Genomic DNA, 11418 nt, shown 5'->3' with positions numbered 1-11418 from the left:
AGAGTTGTTTGTGTGAACAGTAAACTTTGTTATGTCATGACAGTTGACAAGAAACTCAATGACATGATTTATCATTAGTTATTTTCATTACTTTTATTGAAAAACATGAATGTTTCGTGACAAGGCTGTGGTAAGAACACAGCTTCTGTTCAAAAAGAAATGCAACAAATAACAGAAAACTGACATGGAAGAAGTAACCAGCTATAACAACAGATCATTTCGGCCCAGTGAATTAGAACGTTGAAACTAATTCCCCTTATAAAGTATAATAGTAGCAGTGTTTTAATTAAACAAGAAAATCAAACTCTCAGCATGTGTATGTGAGTTGGGATATTTCTATTCTTAACAACTTTCCAGCTTTATCAGAGAGAGGGACAACCGACTTCAGATGGAGGTACCATGTCACAAATTACCTGTTCCCCTGCTTTACACACATCTGGGTTCTGAGTGCAAAGATGCCTCCTGAATTTTAAATGCTGTTCACATTAAATGCAAAACATAACTAAACAATTTGGAACATAACTAAACGATTTGGAGATATGTTTTCAACGGCAAAGAAACAGAAATCCTGACTAACACTGACACAATTAATCAACTAATATTTAGTTTCCAAGCGCAAATTGCCTCTTGAATTATTTGCGCGAAACATCTGTTCATTTTAAATGCACAACCATTTCCAAAAGCTGTCCACTCAAGCTGTCACTGTCAGTTGATGGTGGTACAAGACCCTGCAGGTTCTGCAAACGAGGAGACAAACTGAGGACAGAGGACTCAATAGCAATCTCCATATTGTTGACCATCACAGGAAGTGGGCATCAGTCCCCTTCCTGGTCTTCATCAGTTGTGAAAGGTAGATGTGTGGGTGGAAATATTTCACCTCTTGATAGGCACAATGTTACATCTGAAATAGAGATGTAAGAAGAAAATATACCTTACTGTCTCGTACATAAACTTCCTTTTCTGAATTCCTGCCCTCTATACATGACATGCCACATCTTCATATATGTCACACCAAACTAACAAACCTACTAACACAGTACACAATTCTTATCACATTTTAATATATCTTGAAGTGACTGACGTTTTACAAGTGATGTGTGAGAAATGATGTTTTGCATTTGAACTGTGAGCCTGTAAACAATCATTTAAATTGCACCTAACAGTGATGTTTGATTAATAAAAAGTCACAATTTCTTTCACATGAAAATTCCAAGAGGAGAAGTAAAAACCATCCTCAATATCCCCAGGGTGTATACTTCCAATAAGTCTCCACTATACCCTGGACGCATCTACAGGTCGGCCAGATAAGTTTATTACCTCCCTTTGCTGGCTTGGAATTCTCACAGAAGCCAATCAGCTAGGGCGCAGTTATAACCGAACTTGCCAGTGTCAACAAAGGTAGACGTTGCAATTATGATGGTTTGCTCGCCATGCGACTAAGAAGTCATACAGAACTTCTACCTCTGTCAGAGAACCTCTGCATGGTTTGTATTGCCAAGTTTAATCGGTTAGATGACTTGAAAAGCGAAAATGAATTGTGACTGGTTTGCTCAACTTTCCAGCGAAGACACCTGATTGGATAAAAAGCCAGCCAAGGGAGGTAATAAATTTATTGGGCTGAGCTGTAGATGCGACCAGGGTATAGTAGAGAATTATCAGAACATATACCCTGGAGATATCGAGGATGAGTCAAAACTGAAGCCTAACACATCTTGTTTTGTACCGCAACCCATTGTTTGGCCACTGTGTCATCATCACTCCATGACTCTATTCTGACCCCAGTCTACTCACACCCGCTTTCATCAGTTATGTATGATTTCACTATAAGAATTAAAGATGTCCTGATGCTTTCTTATTCTATTGGGTATTCATTGTTAGCCCCCAGACCGTGCCTTCACACTCAAGAATTTACATTTGGAACCTAAATATTTTTCAGCAGTAAAAAGTTACCATGACAAAAACATTTTCCTTAAAATGTGAGGCTTTGATACAGTGGTAACCCATCTCATCACTCCCAGCTCAACTCATGCCCCAGCCCTTCCCACTCTGTGAAATAATTACCAGTCCCTCCACCAATACCTTGTCACCTTACACAAGTCAAAGCTGCTGATATTACATACCCAAGTAACCCTCGCCCACTCCATGTTTTAGGAGTTACACTCAAGCGCAGGACCTGGCCCTTCCTTCTCACTGTCACACTCAAGGCTTTCTGAAACCACAAACAAGTCTAGTCAGAAACAAAAGAAAGCAAGATATACTGAACAACAGAAGACACACAACTCTGTTATGTTGTCAAGTTTTTAAAGAGAAGACATAAACATGAACTTTTATGGGATTTCATTTGTTTTTAAACTTGCATTTCCTTTGCTGCTCAATCAATGTGTAATTAGATCCTATTTCATTTGTCACTGAGTGAGCAGTACTCCTTGAGTGAGTGAGCAGTCCTCCACACATCATCAGTTTTGCAGTGATCATGTTACACAGGTATTGTAAGACAATACAAACGGCACTCACATCCTTGCTATGCTGTACTAGGGAACCGATACTCTGCAGACCTGTGAAGTTGTCGGCTGTCACTGAGCCAAACATTAACACCTCATCCTCAACCTCAACACCCTGAAACACAGACACCATAAGACATGTGTACAGCCCACCTCAATGATGAGTGAATAGATTAAGTTTAAACTTTATGTGTCGACTGATGCACACTGAGGTGTTTTACCACAAGTAGGCACTTGAGTTGGTCTGGTGGAGCAGCCTGGAGTGTTTGAACAGATTGGAGTGTGGTCTGGAATGTTTGAGCAGGCTGGAGTGTTTGAGCAGACTAGAATGTTTGAGCACCTGGAGCGTTTGAGTGGTCTGGAATGTTTGAGCAGTCTGGAGTGTTTGAACAGGCTGGAGTGTTTAAGCAGACTGGAGTGTCTGAGTGGTCTGGAATGTTTGAGCAGGCTGGAGCGTCTGAGTGGTCTTGAATGTTTGAGCAGCCAGGAGTGTTTGAGTGGTCTGGAATGTTTGAACACTTTGGAGTGTTTGAACAGACTCGAATGTTTGAGCAGCCTGGAGTGGTTTGGTCGTCTACAGTGTTTGAGCAGTCTGAAGTGCCTAAGCAATCTGAAGAGTTTGAGCAGCCTGGAGCGTTTGAGTGGTCTGGAGTGTTTGAGCAGACAAGAATGTTTGAGCAGCCTGGAGTGTTTTGGTAGTCTGGAGTGTTTGAGTAGTCTGGAGCATTTGAGTGGTATGGAGCGTTTGAACAGTCTGGTATGTTTCAGCAATCTGGAGTGTTTTAGCAGTCTGGAGTGTTTTAGCATTCTGGAGTGTTTTAGCATTCTGCAGCATTTGAGAAGTCTGGGGTGTTTGAGGAGCCTGGAGAGTTTGAGCAGTCTGGAGTGTTTTAGCATTCTGGAGCGTTGAGAAGTCTTGTATGTTTTAGCATTCTGGAGTGTTTGAGAAGTCAGGGGTGTTTGAGCAGACTGGAATGTTTGAGCAGCCTGGAGTGTTTGAGTAGTCTGGAGTGTTTGAGCAGTCTGGGGTGTTTGAGCAGTCTGGAGAGTTAGTGCAGACTGGAGTGTTTGAGCAAATTTGAGTGTCTGAGCAGACTGGAGTGGTTGTGCAGTATTGATTCTTCGAGCAGTCTGGAATGTTTGAGCAGACTGGGGCATTTAAACAAACTTGAGTGTTGGAGTTCTATGGGATGCACATCTCAGTATGTCCATGTTCTCCTTACCCCCTGAGATGCTGGACAGTTGACCTCCACTCGGTCGATCCTGGCAAAGGCAACCAAAGGTTTCTCCTCTGGCTTCTCCCTGTCCACCTCCATGTCCTCCTCCCGGCTGCTGAGACGCTGTCTGGCCTGGGCGTGGATGTTGACCAGCTCCTCCTCGATCTCCCTCATCACTTCCTTGTGGTCGTTCTGCAGACCTGTAACAGGACCACAACAGTCAACGCAAGCACACAGAGTGGAGCTGAACTGATCCAACATGGATATAGTTGTGTCAACACAATACAGAAGGTTCAAGTTTACTGTGATCCCTAATAAATAACAGATACACTATTAGCAAATTTTAAAACTGAAACTGAATCGCTACTTTAAATATAGTGGAAACTGGAAACATGCATTTTATACCCTATAACTGCACATATTATTTTCTAAAAATGACTGCTCACAATGACAGAAACAGTTTTCTATAAATATTAGCATCTACAGTGAAGCACAAGTCAAATGACTGTTTAAATCAGAGGTGGCTGTTCTGATGTGATATGTGATTGACCAACCATAATGGGGTAAATTCCAAGTTCAAAGCAGAGGGGCCATCTGCCATACAAAAGGTCACAATGACTTGTTTTAGGGTTGGTAATGTGGCAGAGATCTTCCCAAAAGTGACAGAAATCGTATCAAAAGTTTATACAACCAGGAACATATTCCATACCACCCTTTGTCTCCCTGACATATCTCATGATATCTTATATTTCTCCCTCTATCAGGCCACAGCCCCAAATACAAAGGACACTTCACCTTCGGGAATGTGTTGGTCATCAGTTCAAATTGACCCCTTCATGATGCTTGGTGTGACAGCAGCACACGACTTCAAAGGTAAATGTTTTGTTCATGCAGTTTGACCTTAGACACCATCACATTTTCAAACTACACAAATTCCTTTTCCAAATGATAAGTGCAAAGCGTGACTAACACGTCGTAATGACCTGACAATTTCCATACATTGTACGTATTTGGTGGTTGTGATGAATACCTCTCACACAATTTGATCTGTTGATATTAGTGTCAATCTCATGATATCTCGCAGCCTTTTGTTTCCATGGTTTTACAATGTCTGAACTTGTGTCAATTATCTGCTGCGCTATACAATGTGAAGAAATCGGCACTGCCAAAGTGAAGAAAAAGAGAAGTTGTTTGATAAAGATTGTATTCTCAACAACATCTAACCATCTCATTAAAGAACATGAAATTGAAAATAAACAATTGTGAAAAATTGAGGCATGGTTACTTTGAAGCAGACATTGTCATGTTTCATGCTCATTTAGAAACATTTACCAAGTGACACCAAAACAAAATTTGTGGTCACATCCATCCTCGATATCTCCAGGGTATACATTCCGATAAGTCTCCACTATACCCTGGAGGCATCTACGGGTCAGCCCGATAATTTTATTACCTCCCTTTGCTGGCTCCGTATTCTCACAGTAGCCAATCAGCTAGGCCGCCATTATAACCAAGCTTGCCAGTATCAACAAAGGCAGCAGTCGCAATTGAGAAGGTTTGCTCGCCGTGCGACTCACAATTTGGGGAAATCATACAGACAAATTTACAGGTCCGAAACTTTTTAAATATATACGCAAGAACCCCATCTACCTCTTTCAGAGAACCTCTGCATGGTTTGTTTGCCAAGTTTAATCGGTTAGATAATTTAACCCCCTGGATGCCGAGTTTTTTTTCAAGCGCACACTTTCGTAAGGTTTGAAGAGTGAACGTTGTGCGTGATTTGCGCTCGCGTGGTACTGGATCTGCGTTCGGCTATGAAATTGCACAGAAATGTAGAATATTTAATTTCCCATCAGTTAGTATAAATATATATGCGGCTGCCTCAGGGGTCTGAGAAACAGACACTGCTAAAAGTTGTATAAAACTTTTGTGTGTGTTGAAAAACAGTAAATTTCTCCGTTTTTTATCGTGCACCAATAAAAACACTCTGCTACGTTTTTTTTAATTTGGCATCTTTACGGAAAGTGTGAGCGAAGAAAATACAGCTTGATATCTGAACGACATAAGTGTATATGAAATGGATGTATGTGCTAATGCATAATGTCATAATCACAAAATCAAAAATGACCTGCAATAAATGTCAAAAATCGATTTTCTTCTATGACGTCAAACGTCGACAGAGTATTCATGCACGTATAAAGATAAGGGGGCATAACTCAGCTATGGTTTACATTAGGTCAATGTAACTCCGATCACATGGAGAGAATTTGCTGTGGATACGGACAGTATATTTTCGTTATGTTTTGTTCACAGTGAACCAAACTATTCCAATACAAATTTCCCCAGTGTGAGAGGATACCTTTTGGTAGTTTCACAATTTGTAAGAAAAGATGCCAGTGTACTACATGAAAAAGCAGGTAATAGCGATTTGGATGGCCCTATCCGATACATATTTTAGTTCTTAGATTCCCATATATTCTCCTGTTTGTGTAGATGTATTTTTATTAATTTTGCATCATTATTAACGAAGTAACAGCCACATTTTCAAATGTAATGAAAAAACTGAAAATAATGCGACATTTTAGTTGACGTCACGACATGTTTTGTGCATTTTGTGGCGTCGGAAAAAGACAGCTGTGCTGATTAGTAAATATCTAACCTAATTTCCACTCAATGTGTAAAAGATCTCGGCTTCTGTGTCAGAATTCAACACTTTTTACCCAAAATATAAAATGAATGGTTTTATCACTGAAATCCTGAACATATCAACAATTACACGGTTTTACTACATATCTTATTGTGAGCAACACGCGCACCTGCCTAGCATCAATTTAGCGTAAATGAAAATTTCACAATACCTGATTATTCATTGAATATTCATTTAGGAAATAGACTTTTCTTCTCATGATTATGAAATCAATTCCCTTCATAAGTTTGCAATGCAAGGTACAAAGAGATCGCTTTTTCAGTACAGAAGTATTAGAATATGGACGTAAGGCTTGTCCAAATTACGACATGACCTGGTTTATATGTTTTTAACAATTTTCGTATAAATAGTGTTTGAGTTAGATATTCTGCCATCAGATATATTTTAATCGAATTTGAATTGACTTTATTATCGAAAAAAAATGATAATGAATCATGAAACGTTTTTGACAAACTCGCACCTGGTCAATTAATATTCATAATAGTTTTGTTTATAAAAATGACACAAACCAATACAATGAACAAGACAATTCCTTTAAATGGTAGTATGTGTGCCCCTACATTTCATAAAATGTACAAATCATTTTCATTAATATTATCCGTTTTACTTACAAGTTGGAATTAAGTCGCTGTTTATTAACCTGTTCATGTGAAACTGCAATATATGCCCCAACGTATTGAATATTGCACATCACCGGAACTAAAGCACATGTTGCAGTAATGGCTACGTGTGATCTTCCAACACTTGTGTAGAGGCTTAAAATGTGGTATAGTTCACTTACTGAGTCAATTTCCCATGTATGTATTATTCAAACAATCAAAAGCTTTCAAAGAATAAAAACGAATACCTTATATCCGCACGTGATATGGTGTTGAACATGGATATATGTACATACTGAAATCAGTTTCATGAAAAGGTGTCTGAACGATACGCAAAATATACATCAAAATACTAAAAGTGCAATCGGAATGGTATGGTTATTGTGTTTACTCTTGTTCAACCGACCTTCACCTCAAAGAAATTGCCTAATATGTGCAACAATGTTGACGTGTGACATCACTACCGACAACCGATTTCTTTCAAAATGGCGGCTTCGCTGAGAATTTGCGAGGACTTTTTGCTTGATTCAGGGATCTTTCGTATATAAATGTGAGATGTAAGTAATCAGAATTATTCTGACTATCTGTGTGTTGTTATATGTTCTTGTCGTTTACATTGTAAATGACGGAAGAAGCCAGAAATGCCGATAAGTACCGTTGTCGTTCTGCGTGATTTTGCGTCAATCATGGCGTCACGTTGCACTAAAAGTTTGACAGTTTCTTATGAATTACCAAATGCTTTCATTGTATCTGTTTTCAATTTGCTTTTTCTTGCTACGATCCTCTTCCCCTGAATATACTAAGCGTATTGAGCCATTGTAAGCAATGATTAGGCTGCTGGATGTTGGAAAATTTCCGAAAATGCTACGCAGTGTAAAATTGGAATTTTTCTTTGTTTACATTTCAGTCAAGCGCTGTCTTTCGAGCACCGTGTTCGTTTTCATACAAAGTATATTTCGTTCCGTTTTGTCTAGACAGTTGGTATTGGTGACAAAGACCTTCTGTAATTTGATTATAAGATGCTTGGGGAATTCAATGATGCATTTGTCGCTGCTAACTATGAAGTGTACATGATGCAATAGGCGTCTCAATACCGGCCTTCTCGAAACGTGATTTTGTAAACACTATCCAATATGGCGGAAAGCGCACTTCGGCGTTCGTGTAAGCGTATTTTCGAAAACACCCCAACCGATTCTGGGTACATCGGTGACGTTTCAGAATTACCATTACTGGTTACATGAGAACTTGATATCAGTGATCATTAATATACTATTTTTGAAATTCATTACTACCAGTAATTATCCGATTTTCACATTTCAAAACATACTGCGAATAACGCTGTGAATCTCGATTTTGTACAGTTTGAAAAATGGCAACATTTACGATGAAGCCTATTTTGAAAGGCGATTCTAAGCACTATAGCTTGGTCTGAGATAATAGTGGATGGTATCAAGAAACTGGGAATTTTCCGCAGAATTCAAAATTGTGAAGTATTTGTATATGCGTGGTATATTTAGAATTTTATTAGATTTCCAGGTGAGGTATGTAGAGGAGGGACATATATGTCCCTGTGGCATCCAGGGGGTTAAAAAGCGAGAGTGAGTTGTGATTGGTTCGCTCAACTTCCCAGGGTAGACACCTGACTGGATAAAAAGCCAGTAAAGGGAGGTGATAAATTTATCGGGCATAGCCGTAGATGAATCGAGGGTATAGTGGAGACTTTTCGGAAAGTAAATCCTGGAGATATCGAGGATGTGATACATCCAACTTGCCAAAAAACTGCAGCTGGCTCTACACACTCGCAACATGCTGATTTGAGCAATCTATTTGTACCTTTTGTCAAATATGATTTATCATTCAGATGGAGCGTCTTGCTAGAATCAGCATATTGATTTGATGGACCAACCCTCGTAAATCGACCTTTAATGTCAACCATTATATATAATATCAACCTATGAATATATAAACCAAAAAGAAAGCATGTGTAATGTTCAAGAGTAAGGTCAAGCTGAAATACATCAAACTTGGAAAAGATGGCAACACCTTTTAAACTAATATTCAACAAGTTGTTTACAAACTCAAGTTTTTTTCAGAAAACAGTGTGCATACCAGATTGTACAGACTGACATATGGTTGCTGGGAAATCAAATTACTCCCCTTCCTCAACAACATTTTGACCACTGGAGTGTTTCTTTCCTGTTAAAAAATGATTTCAGTATTTGAGAAAAATAAACCTTTTTTTGACTTTGCCAATGAGTCTTTATAAAGTTACATAAAAACATCTAGACACACAATGTGCTAACATGATACCCATGTGGTTCTAAGAAGCAATAATAGAGCAAAGTCTTAATAAATAATCATAATAATGTACACTTTTGAAGGGTGCAAGTGAACATACAATACTCAAAACTTACATGCTATCTGATGTCTGGCGTGCCGAACTGAGTACACATCAATGTCTGATCGGGGAAAACCTTCTGTGTCAATGAGAGGACCATCTGTTCCCACACTTTTTTGCTGTATAACAGAGACATAACTAGATCCTTTCAATAATGATGAAGTGGTAGGCACATGCAGCGCAATTTAACAATAAGCACATCATGACAAAGTGTTCCTGTTTTCTTGGATACGATTCACAAGAGACAATGAAAATACAATCTCTCCATTCAGGAGACGTTCATGTTTGTGAGTGCTAGGCATCCTCGCTAGATTCATGACACTCTGATAGGCAAGGGTGGCGAACATATCTGGGTAGCGAACAAATCCTAGAAGGGCTCTGTTTTTCCTTTTATAACAAGAAAGTGCCATGTCATGCATGCTAAATTTGAAGAGTGCTGCCATTATGTTTGACAGTGTCATTTTAAGATTCATTACAAATCCATACATACATATCATAGTCTTACTAATTCTTACCGAGTCAAGCAAGGCGTGAAGTTCCTTAACCTGAGATTCGAGATCGTCTTTTCGTTTCATCAACGTTTTCATTTTCTCAGTGGTGGCTGCCATCTTGTTTATTTACTTGATACAAAAGTTATGCCGGCTTTTAAAACGAAAATTGATTCTTCTTGAAACACCTTCAGTTAACCCTCTTCGGGAATTCATAGATGCCTAGCCTTAGTTTAATGAAATAAAACAGGTGAAACGCAGAGACCATGTGCAGCATTCAATGATACAGTTTGTATGATGGACAGTAGTAACGACAACAGGTCTTTAAACATAGCCTATGGACTTATAGGTGTTTACAGTTAATTTATAGATGTTTAGTTTGATCTACAAGCTGTTTATTTCTGCTTTCAATTCTCTTTACAAGATATTTTCGTGCAGTTTTACATAAAAATGATCTAAATAGCTTGGAAATGTAAAACATTTTCGTTTGTGATCTGTGCTGCAGCCTTTCCATGATAACGTATGCCTTAAGTACAATATAATATCCTATACCTATTACAGTATATAAGTTCAGCAATATTACCAGCAAAATATAGGGCAGCGGTTGTGAAAAAAATCGAAAAGGACCAGACAATCAGTGCAGTGATCAACAGCGTGAGCATCGATCTACGTGCTTGGGAAATGATGACGTGTCAACCAAATCAGCGAACTTCAGCACTCCATCCTGTTAGTTATCTCATACAAGCGCGGGTTACTGAGGACCAAAACGCAACTGAGATGAACTGGGATACGTGCCATTCATCAACCAATTACAGTAAGTTAGTTGCCAATTCTAACTGGATTACCACGATTGTAAATACGTACACCACGACGTCCATAAATAAAACCCTGTATCATTCACTACCCTACAAAGGAGGCTCAACATACACCAGTACCAATACGTTGACTGACCTTTGCACTTTTTCCGTGCTCCCAATGTACCCTTAGTGTTTTCCTTTTCACGACATTGCGTTTTCCTTTCTCAAATCTTTGAGATCTTGTTTTGATATTATCTTGAAACTTTAATTCAAATTCTCAACAACCACAAGGGAAACTTCGATCTCTGAAGAATGACAATAACTACGAGAATATTTCGGACTGTCCAAGAATCATACGCTCAGGGGCAAATGTAATCGACATCGAATGTTTTCAGTGCCTTTCTTGTGAAACACCATTTGGCTTTTATGGTGGCGTTTTCATCAAATCATGGAACATCCTCAAAGTGCCACCCACCAGTAATTAAAGTAAGACCGTACATGAAAACAGACGGATTCGAAACAAGCATTTCCGACATTTGTACCACCCATCAACAGAGGTGTATCTGTCTGTGACGACAGTTCCACGTTATCTACGGCATCTGGCCATGACGTCATGCACCTCGACCAAATCCGACCCCAGAATATCGACGTTGCATGAGGTCTCCAATGGAGACAACACTTGCGATTGGGAGCACTTAACCTAGGAGAGTT

The 11418-nt window shown here is 39.1% G+C and overlaps 1 protein-coding gene across 1 annotated transcript; it reads right to left on the bottom strand.

The window, feature by feature from the left end:
- Positions 1–67: 67 nt before the first annotated feature.
- Positions 68–10108, bottom strand: LOC137283779 (26S proteasome non-ATPase regulatory subunit 9-like). The gene is made up of 6 exons (XM_067815497.1): positions 9938–10108; positions 9439–9541; positions 3725–3918; positions 2515–2616; positions 2121–2209; positions 68–901 (listed from the first exon to the last, which is right to left on the bottom strand). Exons 1-6 carry the CDS (start codon positions 10028–10030, stop codon positions 874–876), a joined length of 609 nt encoding a protein of 202 aa, XP_067671598.1. The 5' UTR covers positions 10031–10108; the 3' UTR covers positions 68–873.
- Between the last annotated feature and the right edge of the window lie 1310 nt (positions 10109–11418).

This window comes from Haliotis asinina, chromosome 1 (assembly GCF_037392515.1).
Source record: "Haliotis asinina isolate JCU_RB_2024 chromosome 1, JCU_Hal_asi_v2, whole genome shotgun sequence".
NCBI lineage: Eukaryota > Metazoa > Mollusca > Gastropoda > Lepetellida > Haliotidae > Haliotis > Haliotis asinina.
Note: the sequence above shows the minus strand (reverse complement) of the source record. Positions and strands in the feature narration are given on the sequence as shown.

What these genes read in the sequence shown, in the direction of transcription:
- LOC137283779 (XM_067815497.1), bottom strand. Translation starts at nt 10,030, where the DNA reads ATGGCAGCCACCACTGAGAAAATGAAAACGTTGATGAAACGAAAAGAC. An exon ending in TTCACGCCTTGCTTGACTCG is followed by an intron (nt 9,542 to 9,937) that starts GTAAGAATTAGT and finishes TCTGTTATACAG; the next exon opens with CAAAAAAGTGTGGGAACAGA. An exon ending in TAGTACAGCATAGCAAGGAT is followed by an intron (nt 2,210 to 2,514) that starts GTGAGTGCCGTT and finishes TTGTGGTTTCAG; the next exon opens with AAAGCCTTGAGTGTGACAGT.